This window comes from Vicia villosa, linkage group LG1 (assembly GCF_029867415.1).
Source record: "Vicia villosa cultivar HV-30 ecotype Madison, WI linkage group LG1, Vvil1.0, whole genome shotgun sequence".
Classification (NCBI taxonomy): domain Eukaryota; kingdom Viridiplantae; phylum Streptophyta; class Magnoliopsida; order Fabales; family Fabaceae; genus Vicia; species Vicia villosa.
This window is the reverse complement of record NC_081180.1, coordinates 58,512,830-58,532,471: the sequence shown is the minus strand read 5'-3', so window position 1 is coordinate 58,532,471 and position 19,642 is coordinate 58,512,830. Positions and strand designations below refer to the sequence as shown.

Sequence of the window (19,642 nt, the reverse complement as noted above, 5' to 3'; positions counted from 1 at the left end):
CAAATTAATTGGGAAAATCCCAAATTAATTTCTCAATTAATTGAGAAAATCTCAAATTAATTAAATTCATGAAATCTTTTGTAGATATATCTACGGAACATTCTGATTTTTCCAATTAATTGAGAAAATCTCACGTTTCACTATGTTTGAAGGGGTTTCGAAGATCAATCTACGGAAAAAACTAAATTTTTTTTAAAAAAATATTTCTGAAGATGCATCTACTAAAATACGATGACAGTTTAATCAATTTGGTGGTAGGTCATATGGTGGGTTAAGAAATGGTCAAATATAATACGCTGCTAGTTTTTTGAGGAAATATTGATAGCGTTTTTAAGTTTTAAAAAAGGGAAAAGCTAACATATGCCTCAAGGGCACAAGTTAAAGAGATATTTATAGAAAAATTTTCTTGAAACTTGTACATTGAATATATAGAAACTTTAAATATGATTTTATTCAATTTAATTATATTTAACTTTTTTTAATTATAGTATCCTTAACCTGTGCCCCTTAAGGCACATGTTAGCATGACCCTTTAAAAAGTTAATAATAATGGAAACATTTGTAAAATTTAAAAGTAAAAGGGCCGAGTAAAAAAAATCCAGCGGAACAAAATTGGGCGAGAAAGGTTTGGGAGGTTCATTTTGGCTTTTGCTAGCATCCTCCCCAGAATCAAAATTCTCATCGAACAATGACGAACTTCCTGCTACGCGCCGCGAGTCGTGGTGGTTCCCTACGCGCCACCTTGACCAGACCATTTTCCACCGAAGCATTGGTCGAGGTCAAACCAGGCGAGATCGGATTGGTTTCTGGAATCCCACAAGAACACCTTCGTAGGAGGGTATTATACTTTTTTCCCCTTTCAATTCACTACTTCAATTTCTTTCGCATTTATAACGCACAATAAGCTTAGAAAACCCTAGCATTCGTTCATTTGTGAACCATGTTCCCTAATTTTCTTATAATTGTTTCATTATTATGGGTAGAATAGATTTAATTGATGCTTTGTTTAGTTTGTTTTTATTATAGGGTAATTTCGATATAACAACTTGAAGTTTTGCAAAACAATTGACGTATCATTAGATCCTATTTGATGGGCCTATTGGACCTATTAATTTCTTGCTGACAATTGAAACTCAATTAGGTAATTGTATTGTGATTGCAATGTGTTGGTAGGTTTTGATTTACTCTCCTGCTAGAACTGCTGGTCAACAAGGATCTGGGAATGTTGGAAGATGGAGGATCAACTTCTTATCAACCCAAAAGTAATTTATCTCTTTTTTGCCGTGTTTCTTTCACCTCTTGTTTAGACATGGCTATGTTATTATAAGTATGTTATAATTCTTGGCATCTCTAAATAGTTTATGGAGTTAATAGCAATGTCAGAATTGATACTTTATTTTCTCTGGTCTTATTGTTAAATTTATAATCATTAATGATGGTTTATCTAATAGTTACTGTCAACTAATATATGTCAATAGGTGGGAAAATCCACTGATGGGGTGGACATCCACCGGAGACCCATACGCCCATGTTGGTGATTCTGCCTTGGATTTTGATACTGAAGCAGCAGCAAAGGAATTTGCAGAGAGACATGGTTGGGAATATGTGGTATGTTTTTACAACTGAAATATAGGTCACAGATAACTTTTTTGTGTCTTCTAAGCCTTCAAAGTGCCCTAGTTATGATCTGAACTTCTTATTTCAGTAAAAATTATTATCAGGTGGATTTGTTCACCTTATCTTCCTCATGCCTCAACTAGGATATTAACTTAAAATAACAATCTTTAGGTTGATGTTTTCCACAAAGTCTCAGTAATCTAGCTTATAAGAATTTGCATATCTTGTTTCTCAAATGATTCGGAAAATTTATCATTGGACTGTGCTTGTTAGTCATTTAATTTTATTTCAACTTTCAAGAGTCTGCCAAACAAAAAAGCTTACTTGTAACTTGTAAGTTTATATGCATGATTTTTTGCCTGAGATGAAAGTTGTACTGCATCTGGAACAGATATGACCAGATTGCATCTGTTAGAAACAGTTGAGGGATAGACTTGGCCTGAGATTGGTCTATACCACATCCAGGACTAGGACAGGTAAGTTAAAGCTGCATCTAGAACATAAGTAGAGGATTGGTTTGCATTCGAATAAAGACAGGGCAGAGCATCGACTCAAGCCATCCTGCATCTAGGACTAGTATAAGACTAGAGCGCATATGAAACAAAAGCTGAGGCTATGGGACTCAAGGTTGTCAAGATCGGGAGGGGATAGTAAGATCATAAAACTTAAGACCGTAACTAAGATCAGAAGATCCTACCCAATTATTTTTGCTAGATCGGGAGGAGGTAGCAAGATCGTAAAATATAAGATTGTAACAAAAATCGTAAGACATTACTAAAACGAAAAAATAATACTATATTTTGAAGTTTTTTTTACATGATATTTTGGTAGGCAAGTGTATTCATGGAAAAATGGCCTCCGCCAAACCGTAATTGTTGTGTCTCGGCATCTTAAGTTATCATCCTTCTCGGCTTGTAAATTGTAATGGTGATCGGAAAATGGTCGACTGTGGCTGGAACTGGCCATGATCGCACATAATCAATGGTTTTATGATTTTTTTTTCACAAATTGGCTACAACACACTATTATACTTAAAATCGGAACCTTGGGGGTGAGTGGGATCGCGAAATTGTAAGATTTTAAGATCTAGATCGTGATTTTGACAACCTTGTTGGGACCTATATTTGCGCTTGAGACCTTAAAACTTTATCCTGCCAATTCTAAAACTAGCTATCGAAAGCAGTCAATTGGACGGATAGCATTACCTTATTACCTCGGTGCAATAGATGTGAAGTGTTTAAATTAAGGAGTAGTTGTGCTTTAAGTCTTTTAGATAGAGCCGATGCTGGGCAAATTGTTAGACCAAAGAACTCGAAGGGTTGTGACTTCAAGCAACCAGACGATAATTGCCTACTGCAAAAACGAGATTGCAAACTTCTAAAGTGGAAAGAGAAAGAGGCAGTGAAAATTGGCACTGAAGGAATGACAAACAACACCAAGAAGGAAGTGGGTGAAAAATGCAGACTTAAAGACAAATTTGAGATGGGCAACCACAACCTATTGCCTAAAAAGTGCTGGTTGGTTGGGTTTCCTGTCCCATCATCTCCTGGGCACCCAAAAAAAACTTATTGGTTTCCAGCTAACAAAATAAAACAAGCAGCAGCCAGCAATGCTTACTGATGCCCAGGAGGTGGCTCATGACATACACGTGTCAACAAGAAAAGCCACTCACAGTGGTGCTTTCTGTGAATTGTCAGATGAGAGGTTCTTGGACACTTTGCACTTTCACTCTAATGAAGTTTTTTTGTTTTTGGATAGGTGATCTAATATTTGATTGTTCTTGAAAGAAATGAAGAAAGAGAAAACATGTTTGAAATATACCCATGTGGGACAAACCTGTCTAAGGATTATAGAGAAGATGTTAGCAGCAGCGGTCAGCGAGTCAACTGACGAAAATGAACCAAAGAGAGTAGGGATAACTATTTGTCACAGCCAACAAAAATGCGAAAGACAGCCTTTGAAACATTATGTACTAAACAAAAGAGTTCTAACTCTTTAGAATTCACCAACAAAATTATTACGATCTATTATTAGAATACAACAAAAGCAGTTGTTAGGTTAGTCCTTTACTCAGATTAGTTGTTTAGTTTTTCGAAGCGATTATATTTATACAGAATTGTTAGACAAATAAGGGGAAATCAGATTAAGGAAGGGGGCATTCGGTATATTTGGCAATTTGCAAATGAAAGGAGAGGACAGTTCAGTATATTTGGCAATTTGCAAATGAAAGGAGAGGGCGTTCAGTATATTTGGAAATTTGCAAATGAAAGGAGAGGGTGTTCAGTATATTTGGCAATTTGCTAATGAAAGGAGAGGGCGTTCAAATATACACTACTATTCTTTTAATTTCTCCCATCTTTTTTCGATTCAATCTCACAGGGTTTATACGTCTGATCTGCATTTTTTCTTCACATGAAGTCTTCCATCAAAACTCTGTAGTTTTTGGTGTAATTTCTCAAAAAAGTTGTTGTCAGTGATAGTTCCCAACTCGCGATCTCCACAAGTAGATGGCCCACTGCTGAAGGTGTCAAACAACTCTTTACCTGAGGGTCTAGATTCTTCATATCGGTTGACAGTGGCGATGATGACGGCGATGGCAATGAAGTGTATCTAGAGGTCTGAGGGTGGGAAAACTCCAATAATGCAGCAACAACTATTTCTTGACAATGCATCAGGACAAGGGTCAAAATGTTGATCGAGGAGATTTTCTGTCTTGGATGAAAATAGTCAGGCCTCTTCCGTTTGGGCTGGTCCATCCATTGGTTTTGATTTTGGAAAATGCAGATCGTGAACACATCTTGGGCTGATTTCATGACGGTATTGATTAGGAGGTTGTTGATGCTCATGTAGAGGGGAGTGTATATGAGCAGCTTACAACTATTTTGACAATCATCCGTGTAGGAGTACATGCTTAGTTTTGAACTCTGGTGGCTCAAGGCACTGGAATTTCAGAAGAATGGCTTCTTGATTGGTTTTTGGTTGTCTGAAACCAGAGTTCAAATGTATAATTCATACACATGATCCATAGGACTTTAAAAGAGCTATTAACTTGACTAAAGATATTGAACCAGAGTTGTGAGTAGTGCTTTTTTTTTGGGGCAGGAGGGGGGAGAGGGAATCAATGGGGGCACCCTCCAGCGAGAATTGATGGGGAAAAAAAAGAGTTTTGAATGCAGTCTCAACCACCATGGACAGTTACCCATTTTCAGGGTCGAGTGTGAGCATTGTGTTACTGATGGCTTACATAGGCCAATTCATTAACAGTGTGGTCCAACCTATTGGAGCACTTTGGGTCCAATCTTCAATTCCGACAGGAGTACAAAAGGCAAAGATTGCCACTATGCCATCAACCTCCATTCAGCACTAATAACGCCGTCCTACCAAAGAACAGGCAAGCCGGATGACTTCACTGGGGAGGCCAGCCATTTGGTTTGCAACAATCTGATATTAGCCATGGGAATATACAAATGTCTAGAAAAAAATTGTGGGGACTATCTTAGCTGAAGATGAACAGAGAATTATGTTGGATGTCATGATAATTGTTTCACAACTCTGTCACGAAGGCCGTTTTGTGGGAACATACAGCCATATTACTCACTATACCCTCCATGTTTTCTCATATATACCCTAATTAATTGGCTAATTCACAATTTGCGAGTCTTTTGTGATTAAACCAGTTCTACTAGATAAGATAACAGGTCTGGATGAACAAATTGCTGAGGATCGTGCAATCACTCAATTTTAAGGGGCAGTAGTATCATGTATCAGTGATCGGTGTGAATAACCATCTTCAGGACAAGGTGCAATATTTTGGGGGTGGGGTATTATTGATTCATTAGGATACCATAAAGACAGCTATTTGGTTTTTCCATTAGTTAGATTAGAAGTTTAGTTTGAAGGAATTAGAGAGGGTTCGGTTTGGTAAATAGAAGAAAATCAAGATTTGGAGGAGGCCATTAAGCACATTTGACAAATTGCAATTAGGACAATTTTATTCCTATTTTTTTCTTTTAATTTTCATAATGCACCACTAATCTCTTGATTCCTTCTATATTTCTTTCAATTCAATATCACATGGTTTGTGAAGCGATGGAATAATTCATGGAGGACGGAAAGAAAGACAGAACATAAACTATAGTCTCTGAAAGTGAAACTGATTGATTTGTTGTGATAAGATGTAGTAGAAGTCACTTAATTCTAATTAAATATGAAAACAAATTATAAAATATAAAATAAATAGAAACCATTTCTAATAGATTATCTAAGATATGCTAATAGTGGTTATTGTTGCTGTTATGCTCTTTATTAACAAATGCTTTGATCTTGTTGCAGGTCAAGAAGCACCACACACCACTGCTGAAGGTTTGAACACCATCCATTTTCACCGTAATTTTAGTAATTTAAATGATAATGACACTAGTTTGTCTCACAACTTTACTAGTGCCCGATTTGTGCCATTACTAATAATAATCATTTAACTCGTGGTTGTAGGTTAAGTTATATGCTGACAACTTTAAATGGAAGGGTCCACCCAAGACTGCTGAACAGTGATTTATTGTTTCTATTGTTCATGTGTTTTATCTTCAGGAGTTTCTTAGTGAAGCAGTTTTCTCTGCATCCTTTCCTGGGAAAGAGAGAGTTAAAATGTGAATCTCTGATTTAAAATAAATGGGATTGAACTGCCTTTGTCTTAGCTTTCCTATGTGATGTTGATAACTATTCACCTGCATCTGTTGATTATTTTGGACCATGATCCTCCCGTTTATATGCTGTCCCCAGGGAACGAGTAATATTTTAAACATATTTTGTTGAGGGTAATGGGTTAAGAAACCTACTTATAGAAAAATTTGTACTAAAAAAACTAAACTATTATTTTATGTCTTTATTAAGATTAATCTACAATTTTCAAAATAATATGGGCACAAGTTAGCATTAGTCTTTTGGTAAATACACTCAATGGCCTCAACTTTACGAGTATAAATTAGCATATGTGTGCCAATATGTTGTCTTATTAGACTTTTTGTCTCACATGCCCGAAATCTGAAAATCAAATTTCAATATACCCTACTTTAAAATAAAAAAAAATCTAATGTTGCTCTTGTTGGTGAAAGAGGTCGTCCATTCATTGGTTGAGGGTGTGTATGGTGTCTTTGTATAGATATTTTTTGAATTAGTTTTTTTTTTTGGCTAGTTTTTTTGAATTTTTGTTGATTTGAATTAGTTTTTTAATTTAATATAATCATAAATATAATATTTTGATAATAGAATATTTTTTAAATTTTTTTCAACTCATTCATTATATTTTTTAACATATTTTTTTAAGAAAAATTATATTAATTTTTTAAGAGTTAAATATACAAACCCTCTTTGTAATATTAGCGAGATTCGGTTTAAGTCCATGTAAAAGATTTTTTTTTTAAAAGCTCCCTCGTAATTGCCAGATTCTGTCAAATAAGTCCCCGATTGCTAGATTGCATCAAAGATTCTTTCATTTTTCCGACGTGGACGCCACTGTGGCATTTTAAAAATTTTAATTAGTTTTTTAAACTTACGTGGAATTTTTTTATTATTATTTTTTTAATTTATTTTTTTTAATCACATATTATATTTTCTTACAATTAATAATTTTTTAGAAATATTATTTTTATTTTTATTAATATTTTTGTGTTTTATTATTTTAAAGTATAAAAATATAATATTGGACATTAAGCCCAAATCATCTTACCCTGCAGCCCAATACCTTAACATTTAGCAAGTATTGTTTAAAAAAGCTTTATAAACACTTCCACTTGTTATTAAAAACTCGATGTGGGACTTTCTATTAAAATCAGATGCTACTTTGGCTGAAGAATGCTACTTTGGCTGACGAAAATATTGGCACATCATAACATTCTGAGTGCGCCTGAAGAATGCATTAGCTGGCAAAATAATATCACCAATTCTCTCACTCTTCACTCAACAAATCCAATTGCACCACAATAACACAATTGTAGATTCAATCGATTTCTGGAAGATTCGAGTGAAGAAGAAGAACATGGGTTCTTTGGAGAACTTTAGAGTCGAGGTATTCAAACTACTGTATTCAAACTGCTAAAATATTTAAACTCAAGCACAACTCTACCCGAAACACTATCAAACCCTATCGTATCGAATCATATCTATTTTTCGTTATTATTATTCTATTTCTTAACATGTATATTCTCATTCTCACTTTCTGTAATTCACGTTTATAGTGTTTTGGTTTGAGTTAGATTTTGAGTTTAAATATTTTAGTACTTTGAATACAATAGCTGTTGACGGCAATCGGTGACATTGAGTTTAAGGATATGGCTGTTTATAGTGTTTTGCTTTGTGTCCTCTTCTATTGTTGTTCTCATTTTCTCTAACTCTTCTAAAATTGATTACGTAATATAATATACGACCACGGTATATTATACAACTTAGACGAAGGAGCAATAGAAACAAATATTCTCTTTCTTCTTGTTCTACTTTCCTTCCTCTTACTGTGGTCGTATATTATATTACGTAATCAATTTTAGAAAAGTTAGAGAAAATGAGAACAACAATAGAAGAGGACACAAAGCAAATGTTAAGCTTGAGTAGCTGGGCGGAACGTCTGGAGTTGAGGAGAGGATGCTACAACAACAACTATATCATGACTAATTTGGTGCTGCAGTGTTAGTTTTTTTAGATGATGTCCCACATCGTCTAGTATAAACACATAATTAGTGTTTATATACCAATAAAATATATGATTATATGAATTCAAAATAATGTGAATGTATGTAGGGATTTGGGCTGCTAGTGAAATATTTAAATGGGTTTAGGTCCAACCGTGACATTTTGATAATTTAAAAAAAAAATTCTAAAAAATATTAATAATAAAAATAATTTATAATAACGTAACAAAATATATATATATAAAACATTATTGCAAAAAATTTAAAAAATTAAAGAAGTCCACGTGGCTTTGAAAAAATTAATAATGATGAAATTTAAATAATAGTGTATTCAGGGGCCATAATGATGAAATTTAAATAATAGTGTATTCAGGGGCCATAATAATGAAATTTAAATATTACGAGAGATATTTTACAAAAAAAACTTTACCAAGGGTTAAAAATAAATTTCGCTAACATTACAGGGGGTTGTTATATATTTAACCCATTTTTTAATATAATTGTAATAAATTTTTGTATTACTTTCTTAATTAAGCATATAAACAATTAAATATTTTTAAAATTTAATTAGTAAACTAAAAAAATATATAAAAACACTTTTGTTAATAATGATGAAAAGATGAAATACTAATTAGAGTATTAAAATGTTCGCATGTTCCATACTGTTTTTTTTTTCCTTTTCTTGTCCAACTCTTTAGTTTTCTATTTTGGAGGAGATGAAGTAGAGTTGGAAGACAAATTTTAATGTGATTTATCGTCTGCTATATCCATACCATCCAAATCATGAATGGATAAATCTAACATATCTAGAAGATGCTCATCCGTGAGTCCAAAGTTGGTGATTGAATATGTGGATTGTGTGAAGGTGTTGGTATAGTCTGTTGAATTGGAGGATAATAAACATCTTCAGAGTTGAATGTAGAAGTGGGTTGAGAGAATTAAGCGTTAAAAGTTTGTGGTTAAGATTTGGGGTTTGAGTAGTTGAAGTTAGGTTGAAGAATTAGAGTGTATCGTATGGGTAGTTGAAGTGAGGTTTGCTGTTGATAATGCTGGTGGAAGTAGTAGATTGTTTGAGGGGTTGGAGTGTGAGGAATTTGTTGTTGAGATGAGGTGGCATAGAATGTGAGTTGTTGTGTGGTTTAGGTATGATGGTATGTTAGTAGGGCTAATGAAGATGTACATGATTGAAATTGTGATGTGTACACTTAGGGAATTTCATGATCTATGGGGGGTTGTTTGTTGTGTTGACGAAGAGACATGTTGACACGGGTCGTTCATAAATTGTGTGTCAGCAACGTGCATAAATGGAATTGATCTAAATCTATCCATATATCCTTTGCTTGACTTACACTCACCATCTATCATGTTACCTTCCAATATCAAATGTCTTCATTATTCACTCTTTGTGCTCGTCTTTGTTCAATTTACGCCAATGAAGACCCCGTGACTGAATCATGGTCGTCTTATGGTGTTCCCTTGGAAATTTTGGTTAAGAAGGAATTTGTTGTTCGAACACAAACTGAAGTTTGACCATATTTGTCTGATGCATTTCAACAATTAAAAACAGATTATATATGTGTTCACACTCCAAATTAGGCTATCATTATATTTACACCCATATTATATTTACACCCTATCAGGTTTGTTATTATTAACATAATTTGTTTTGTTCAATGTACTTGTGATTTATGATTATGTAAATTATGGCTCGAATATCCTATCCGTATTAGAATTTTGGTGACATAATATTTGTACATTATTGTTATATTTCCTTTTAAAAACATGTAATATTTTAATTTTATGAATTCAATAATTTATTTTAAATATTTTTTCATTAAAATGTATTTCAATTCTCGGTGTGACGTTACTTGACATAATCTTTGTGTGATAGAGAAAATAGTTGGATATTTGTTTTAAAAAAATCTTTAAATTTTTTATTTAATAATTCAACTATTATCCTCTATCAAGTGGGAGAAATTAGCATGTCATTGTATATAAATGAGAAACAAATATTATTTATATAATTTCATAGAGACTTATATTGAGGATAATATAGTTTTATGTTATTAATAAAAATTTATGACTATTTGTGTTATATCCTCAATAATAGTTAAAATTAAGTCTCATATTTTTCCGTTGCGTAAAACATAATATGTTTTTCAAATGTGTGTAGTTATATTTGTAGCATCTGAGTTTTGAGGTGAGTTATTAATATGTTATATATAATCCTAAATTATATTTAAAATTTTAGGGATTTGATGTCACTCAAATGATGGTAAATCTTTTATATGACCATCATATTGTTTCATGTGAAATTATATCTATAATGATATATTCTGTTTACGTGCAAAATATTTGGTTGAGTTTGTTAAATTCTAATGATGATATATTACACAACCACTTAACTATGTAGTTTTGCACTAAAAAATAAAATTAGTACCTCATTGTATAATCATAGTATTTAATACTAGAGTAATTAATACTAGTGGACTCTGATAAATGTATATCCATTTTTTTAAGTTGGATTAGTGGGAGTGCAGGTGCACACAAAATAATATAATTTGAAGGAAAAAACTTATATTAATATTCTCATATTGTCATATATTATGTGTAGTTATATTTGTAGCATTTGAGTTTTGAGTGAGTTATTAATATGTTATATATAATCCTAAATTATATTTAAAATTATAGGGATTTGATGTCACTCAAATGATGGTAAATCTTTTATATGACCATCATATTGTTTCATGTGAAATTATATCTATAATGATATATTCTGTTTACGTGTAAAATATTTGGTTGAGTTTGTTAAATTCTAATGATGATATATTACACAACCACTTATCTGTGTAGTTTTGCACTAAAAAATAAAATTAGTACCTCATTGTATAATCAGAGTATTTAATACTAGTGGACTCTGATAAATGTATATACATTTTTTTATGTTGGATCAGTGGGAGTGCATGTGCACACAAAATAATAGAATTTGAAGGAAAAAACTTATATTATTATTCTCATATTGTCATATATTCTCGCGTGCACTGTAAAATCTGACATATTCTAAGAAGACTTACAAAATATTCAATAATTCTAAGTTTATTATACTGATATATATATATATATATATATATATATATATATATATATATATATATATATATATATATATATATAAAACTGAATGGGTGAGACCATTCAGTTAAGCCCAATGAGAGGTCCATGCCCTCAACCGTTTAGCTATTTAAGCGTTGCCCCATTAAACGATTAAGATACTCTAAAACCCTAAACGACAATGAGGGTAGTAATCTTCTCATATTCACTTTCTGATAATAATCTCTCAAATCCTAACAAGGCACGCCGTTCTAATCATTCTTGATTACTTTAAAATATTACAATATGCTATAATTTGTGTCTACTCTATTCAGTTAAATTCCATCAAGCAATCCACATAGTGCCTTTAGCAACCTTCGATTATAATTTTGTCATGCCAAATACAAGTTGTCGTTTGCATGAAAGGCCTTGAAGCCAAAAATTCTTTTTAGTGGGTATGACTCTCAATTTTGGTCCCATGATCCTATGATTGGGTATCATATAAAAGTAAAGTTAAGACAAGATGATTCCAAATTTTCAAGGGATGGTTAGAATGTGCATTTATAATTACTAGTATTGATAAGGAGAAATTTATAGATTTTGTTCTTCATTTGGTATGATTCACAATTTGTTGCCTTTAGTTATTGAGAGGCAATAATGTTAAACCGTAAATCATATCAGACAAGCATTAATGTTGATTATTGATGTTAAGTACCACTTTGATAAAATTAAAAATAACGCAAAAAATATCAATAACTAAAGTGCCTCATTATCTCCTTGAAAGCAAAATCAAAATTGTTGGATCCCCACATAAAACTACACGAGCTCCTTTCAATAACTTCCATTGTTGTTTCTTGGCTAGAATAATGATAGATTTTTGGTTTTGAACTAATTTTTGGACTTCATTTTCTTAGATATCCCTCCAAGATATCTAATGTTATAACTTATCAGCTTCATTAATAAATGAATATCTCTCTACTTCAGTCCTTGAATCGATTATATCACTTCCTTTCCCCTAGCTACTCCCAACTACGGTTCTTGTAAAATTTCTACTTCGCCCCCATTATGGAAAAGACCAAAATCTTTGTCCGAATCTCAAACATCTTTTGCAATTTCCCTTGCCTCCCCATGTAGACGTTTCCAATAATTCCTCTCTACCTCACTCACTCCCCACCAGATTGAAATTATAGTTATCTAATACCCGACTTTTTGTTTGTTTCCTTTAATTGAAAGTGCATATATGTTTCTTCCGTTTTCTTTTCACCATAGCCTTCTTCTTATCTTTTAGAATTGCAATCCTTCTTTTCTTTTTTATCTTTGTATGTCAGTGCTGAATGAATTCCTTGGTCTTTAATATCCTTCTTTTTACCTTCCTTTGTTATCAAAGTATATTTTTTTTACTTGTGACGATGTATTCCTTAATTTATCTTCATTTCTTCTATTTTTTCCTACAAGATTTGAATCTAAATTTTTGACGCCATTGTTGGCTCTATTTGATTTGAATTGTTCTTTATTTTTTTTCTCCCTCTATTTCCTTTTGAGCAACTCCACAATTTTCATTTAGGTTTTCAATTGATGCCAAAACCTCGCTCACAGCTAAGCAACCTGAATTTGCGTTGTTTTTGTTTAAAACTTCCATTACTTTTGTTTTAAACGGGCTTTTGATATGACTTGGGCCCACCTCATCCTTCTTGTTATATCCATCTAACATGTTTGTAGTTTGCACCATCCAATATGTAATTGTGGATTTGACTTGAATAAGAACATAATGGTTATTTATTTGACCTGATCCAATGTTAATATATCCATTTTTCTTACCTCCATTAACTTTTTGTTTCTTCTCACAATCAATAAAAGCTTGCTTCAATTCCGTTATATCGATATCTTGCATTTTATCAAGCCTCATTTTTAAATTTGTTGCCCCTGATTTGAATCTTGCATTAATTGCTCATAATTAATCTCTATATGTGTCCTAAAGTCTTTCTATTATACGGAAACCATTGAAGGAATAATGAAAGAAAATTCTTAATCTTTAAACTCGCTTCCATATCTTGATTATGAATCTATAACAGAAAACCAATCTCTTTCAACATATCCATACTCACACAGTTCTTTTGTAATTTTAATGATGAAACTTTCATTATTATTTTGATTTTAGAAACCTTACTAATATACTTCATTTTTGGTGTTCTCACGAGAACCCGAGCCACATCCAATCTAAACCTATTTTTCATATTTGATTCCAGCTTTATGAACCTCCAAACAAATGTTATCAGTATTGAGAAAATTCTCCTTCTCCAAGCATGTATGGGAACCTCATATATTTGGTACCACACGTATCTACCCCCTACATCCCGTGTTTCCCACTCTCTAACAATAGAAAACCATTTATTGAAGAAGATATTAAACTTCTGCACCGAAGCTCTACAATCTTCATCCTCATTTACTTCTACAAAAAGCTTATCCCTTATAGGAATAACCTCTATGGTAATTATACCTTCATAGATCAACCTTTGTTGTATTGATCGAATGCCTTCTCGTTTGCGAAGGCATCCTATGAATCTGTTTCTCACCCAATCCATTTCTTTTTCGAAAATATTTAATGATACCCCAGGGTTTTAAAAAACACTTTGCGACCGCGAAAACGACCGCGATAAAACAGTTTTGGAAGATGCCGAAACCGATACCGTTATCACCTTTTCCTATATTGAAGAACAAATTGTGGTTAATTCACACCGCGACGACTGCAATATACATGTGCCCACCGAAATCGCTAAAATCTTTACGCGACAGTGACAGACCGCAACTGTTTTTTAAAAACTTGGATATCCCTACCCATTGTTGCGATTCAGGTTTAAGGTCTTCCTTTTGCGACTTTGGTCTCCCTTATTGGTTTGATTCGTTTTTCTGATCTGACCGTGATCGTTTCAACACTTCAGCATAAATTTTACCCTCCTTTGTGAAACACTGAAATGTTCTTATTCTTTCTTATTTTCCATTCCATATTCATACTTACTCTGAATAGACCATTCTTCTTTTCTATCTCTGTATGTAAATCGACATTAGTACATATCTTATGTTTGAAGAAAGACAACATGACGTCGCATCAAATAACATTTCCATAAGAGGTATAGTCTCGCCGCAAATAAATAAAAAAAAACTCCACAAGGGGACATGTAATAATAGGACATCATTTTCGCCATATATGACATTTCTTAATTGTTATTTATATGTTTAGTAATCTATTTACAAACTATTATTTATATTATAGTTATTCCAAGAAAGTGATCAAATTAAATAAATTAATAAATTAGTAAAAAAGTTCATTATATATTTTTTGGTTTAAAATTCTATTTAAAAATATCTCGTAGTTTAAAAATCTATAAATTGAGTAAACCAAAAACTAACAAACAATGAAAAAAATCAACCTTAAATAAAATCCCATAAGCTAATTAAATAAAAAAACAAAATCTTTATAACCTAAATAAAACTAATTATACACGTGGGAAGGAAAGTTATATTTGATCCGCAGACCGCAGTGGCATAACGGAAGCGTTTGTTCTAAATCTAACTCTCAACAAAATGGATTATCTCGTTAAAAACATAAACAAAAAATATAAGAAGTTCACAATAAAACAACCAATAGGAGCTAAACAACTAGACTTAGCGATCCTCATCTATTGTGTCAGATGTCATCTCAGCCGTTTACTTAAATTGAGAAAACACACCTCAACACTTCATAAACCGTCCGATGCTAACAGAGAAAGCACACGGATAGTGAATCGTATCCGTTGGATCACTGACCAATCTCCTATATATATACACCTTCACAACTTCGCAATTCAAACTTTAGATTCTATTTCCCAACATTCAGCGAACGAGTTCTTGAAGAGAAGAAAGCAAAAGTTTCGAGGTTAGTTTTTCTTCTCCAAAGTAAAATCTTGGAATCTAGGTTTCTTGTCTTCGATTCTCTACTTTTCTTCGTATGTGAAATCGAACGTTTTTCTTTGATCGCATTTCGAATTGTGTTCTTTAATTTGGGAAATTAGGGTTTGTTGCTTTGGTTTGTGTTTCTTTTTTGTTGTTTATAATTAGAACGTGAATTAGGGTTGATTTTAATGATGAATGATTTAATTCCTTATTCAATTTCTGATTATATTTTCTTTAGAATTTCATACACACATGTTAGATCGAGAAGACGTTGCAAACAAATTTGTCATGTTAATGTTTTCGTAATTCTAGTTTTTTTATCGAACAATGATCAATCTTCTGTTTAGGAGAAGATGCAATTACGATTCTATTTGGTTAATTTATTTAATTTAAAGGTTAATCTGCTACTCGTGATTGTTAATTGTTGTAATTAGGCTAAACCTTCAATTTAGGTTTGAAATTTTCTGATCTCTTATTGTTTGGCTTGTTTAGATGGCACGTACAAAGCAAACTGCTCGTAAGTCTACTGGAGGAAAGGCACCAAGGAAGCAACTTGCAACCAAGGTATGCTTGTTAAATTGATTGTCATTTGAGTGATTTTTTTTAGAATAATTGGTTATTAAGTTTCTGTTTGTATTTACCTGTAGGCTGCTCGTAAGTCTGCACCAACTACTGGTGGTGTCAAGAAGCCCCATCGTTATCGCCCTGGAACTGTTGCTCTTCGGTAAGAATTTGTTGGAACTTTTGTTCATACTGCTATGTTTTGTCCTGTTTTGTTTAGTTTTGAATTTCTTTCAATCGAAATGGTGAGTTTCTGATAATTTGTTACTGTATTGGGTTATCTAAAACAGTGAGATTAGGAAATATCAGAAGAGTACCGAGCTTTTGATCAGGAAGCTCCCCTTCCAGAGGTTGGTTCGTGAAATTGCTCAAGACTTCAAGGTAATGTGTTAATAAAATACTCTTGTGAAGATGTCGATTGTTTTTCTTGGTAATCACGTTATCTTACCCAATCTTGGATGTTTTTGTTGCAGACTGACCTTCGTTTCCAGAGCCATGCTGTTCTTGCATTGCAAGAAGCTGCTGAGGCATACCTTGTTGGACTCTTTGAGGACACCAACTTGTGTGCCATTCATGCTAAGCGTGTTACAATTATGCCCAAGGATATTCAGTTGGCTCGTAGGATCCGTGGTGAACGTGCTTAAGGTTGTTGGATTGGTGCTGTTTAGATGGGTGGCTGCTGATAGTGTTTTGTTATTGAAATGCTTAGTTGTTTAGGGAAATATGGTTTATTTGTAGACTCTGATTAATTGTGATGATAGGAATATACTATCTTAATTTTAGATATTGGGTTGTATTTGCTTTCAACGACTTTGAATTTGTTAAATGTTCTTGTTCTTACTGGTATGTAGCCACTCTGGTTTTTGTATTTTGGACACGACTTGTTGCCATCTAAACCAGTATTATTAGCTTGTGTATAATCGTTTGGGATTGGATATAATTTTCATTATTCAATCTGTATATTCATACCCATGAAACCATTCTCTCTGCATAACCAACCATCCACTTTCACTAACATGATAATGGCCCCTTAGTTTCCACGCCCATTCTATGAAAACTGTTGCTAATGTCAACCTCTTCCGTTCTATCACAAAATTCAACACCTTTTTTATGATCTCTTGCTTTTTTTTCACACAACTTCAAATATCTGGCCGATTGGTTACGCAACTATTTAGGAACGGTGTTAATCATTTTCACAAACTATCTACTCTCACATGTTCTCGCTAACCTAGTGTAATCCCCACTTCCTACTCACACTTCATTGCATTCTCTCCCACGTTAATTCTATTGCAGCTGCTCCTAATTTCAAGTTTTCAACTGTTGCCAGCTCTGCCAATTGGTTACACCTCTATCCAAGCCCGAGTCTCTAAGATTTGGACTCACTTTTCTTCCCAAAAATACCTTTGTCTGTTATATAAATTGATAGTCATTTTTTTTTTAAAAATAAATCTATTTGTCATTTCACTTTTCTTCTATCGTGAATAAAAATTGCGTTGAATAATAACTAAAATCCCCTCATCCCCTCTTTGTTATTCATTTTATTTAGTGACTATTATTTTTAAAAAAATTGTTACTGCATCAAAATTGCCAAAGTTGTAGACAAAGTTGAATTTAGAGGTTTATGTTCTAAGCAAGGTTGTCAGAATCGAGTTTTTACCTTGACTCGTTTTGCCTACGTAAAATCGAAACGTAAAATCGTTGAGTTTACCTCATATTAAATTTATATATACGACATATATATATATATATATATATATATATATATATATATATATATATATATATATATATATATATATATATATATATATATATATATATATATATATATATATATATATATATATATATATATATATATATATATATATATATATACTTTTAGAATATTCTAAATGCAATAATTATTTAAAATCTTAACTTAATTATAAAGCAAAAATATACTATATCATCATAATAAAGTATAATATTCACAATCTTGTATCAAACTACATAAATTGTCCACCAAATCATAAAAAGTAACATCCAAAAGATTATAAAAAAAAATAATAGTTTCATAAGTTTATCAAGTTCAACAAAACAAATTTTTCATGTTCATCTTCAACTTAATCAAAAGTTCAATCCTTCTACAACATCGTCTTCATTAGAGCATTCATATTCAACTTGATTATATCCATCTTCAAATGTTAAAGATTCTTTAATATATTATAACCAAGATATGAATATGAATAAAATTAAAAATTCATAGAGAAAATTTTATGGGGCAAAATATAAAACGTGATTTATAAATTTTGACAAAAAAAAAGTAAAATCAGGTCAAAGAGTAAAATCCAACGATTTTACACGATTTCACCGATTTCAGAATGATTTAAATCACTTAAAATCGTTCCAGAATACGATTTTACCTAAAAAGGTTTTTACCTACGATTTAACACGAAATGCAGACCTAAAAACGTGAAATCTATAGAGTTTAGGTTTTAAATCGAGATTTTAACAACCTTGGTTCTAAGGAAATTGAAGTTGTTGTGTTTTGTAGTTTTTCTATTGATTAATACCTACTTTATAATTAAGTATAATTGTTGAAGGAGAGCCATGTTTATATTTTCCAATGTTGATGTATAATGCAACCATTTAAATGTATTGACTATTTTTTTAATGAAATATTGGTGTTTGTCTCATACAAATAATATAATGTTGATTAAATTTAGCCTTAGTGAGGCTTAATTTTTAGAGTCGGTTTGAAAAAATAGCCTTTGATTTTGGCATAATTTTGCCTAATTTTGGTTGAATGTCAATTACGACATCATTTTTATTGTTGACATCATTAAAGAATGATGATAATATATCAAAGTCTATTTTAGGGTACCCATTCAAACTAGTTACTGTATGAGCATCTGAGCTCGAGTCGGACCTACAATGTTGTCATCTAAGCCCTTATTAGTCCATTTTTTTCCTTTTTCTTGGATCTATTTCCATTCACTGAGCCTCGAGGTCTCCCTTTATTGATAGAAATAATAAGTTTATATCATGTGATGAATCTTATGATGTGATGAGTAATAATAAGTTAAGTTAAGAAACTATCTCTTTTCTTTGGTGCTTATTGGACATTGTTAGTCTGACTACCTTGAGTATGAGTTTCAGCTGTTGTGTTTACATGTGGTACTAGTACAATTTGTTTGGTCTTCTTGCATGTCCTAGTCTTGTGCCCATACTCCAAACATTTCTTGCATCTATGTCTAGTATTTGATATTTTCCATTTGATTTGGTTTGATTCATTAGGTTCCCTTGTACGAAGCTTTTTTGGCTTTCCTGATCTACATTTGAGCAATGGAGGAAATATCACAGGATCAGTGGTCTCGAGCCATTTGTTTTGGCCTTTTAATGCGGTTGATTCCTTCTTCATAACATATGACATAAATTTTCTTGTAGTAGTTACGCACATATTTGATAAAATCATCTACTTTCCTATGGATTGCAGACACAACATGTCTACATGGTATCTCAACTAACTCCCAAAAGTTATATAAGCATGTGTGATTAGCCAAGTCAACAATAAAGATATTAGTAAACATCACATGTGTAAATTGAATATTGACATTATGTTGCATATGTTGCATTTCAACTTGCACTTTTTTCTATCCCTCTTTCTAATTTCCTAAGTGGTTTTGACATAATCTCTCCCTTATACCCATTAATAATTTCCCTAATTGTGGTAAACTTACCCATAAGATAAGTTCTATTCCATTCAAACATAATAATACTTT

General features: G+C 32.3%; 2 protein-coding genes across 2 annotated transcripts; both read left to right on the top strand.

The window, feature by feature from the left end:
• The first annotated feature begins 597 nt into the window (after window positions 1-597).
• Window positions 598-6,310, top strand: LOC131638781 (NADH dehydrogenase [ubiquinone] iron-sulfur protein 4, mitochondrial). The gene is made up of 5 exons (XM_058909329.1): window positions 598-838; window positions 1,174-1,262; window positions 1,479-1,608; window positions 5,950-5,979; window positions 6,109-6,310. The coding sequence occupies exons 1-5, from the start codon at window positions 689-691 to the stop codon at window positions 6,166-6,168; spliced, it is 459 nt and encodes a 152-aa protein (XP_058765312.1). The 5' UTR covers window positions 598-688; the 3' UTR covers window positions 6,169-6,310.
• An 8,905-nt stretch (window positions 6,311-15,215) lies between these two features.
• LOC131638771 (histone H3.3) lies at window positions 15,216-16,798 on the top strand. The gene is made up of 5 exons (XM_058909319.1): window positions 15,216-15,300; window positions 15,810-15,881; window positions 15,965-16,041; window positions 16,169-16,259; window positions 16,352-16,798. The coding sequence occupies exons 2-5, from the start codon at window positions 15,810-15,812 to the stop codon at window positions 16,520-16,522; spliced, it is 411 nt and encodes a 136-aa protein (XP_058765302.1). The 5' UTR covers window positions 15,216-15,300; the 3' UTR covers window positions 16,523-16,798.
• Window positions 16,799-19,642: the final 2,844 nt, after the last annotated feature.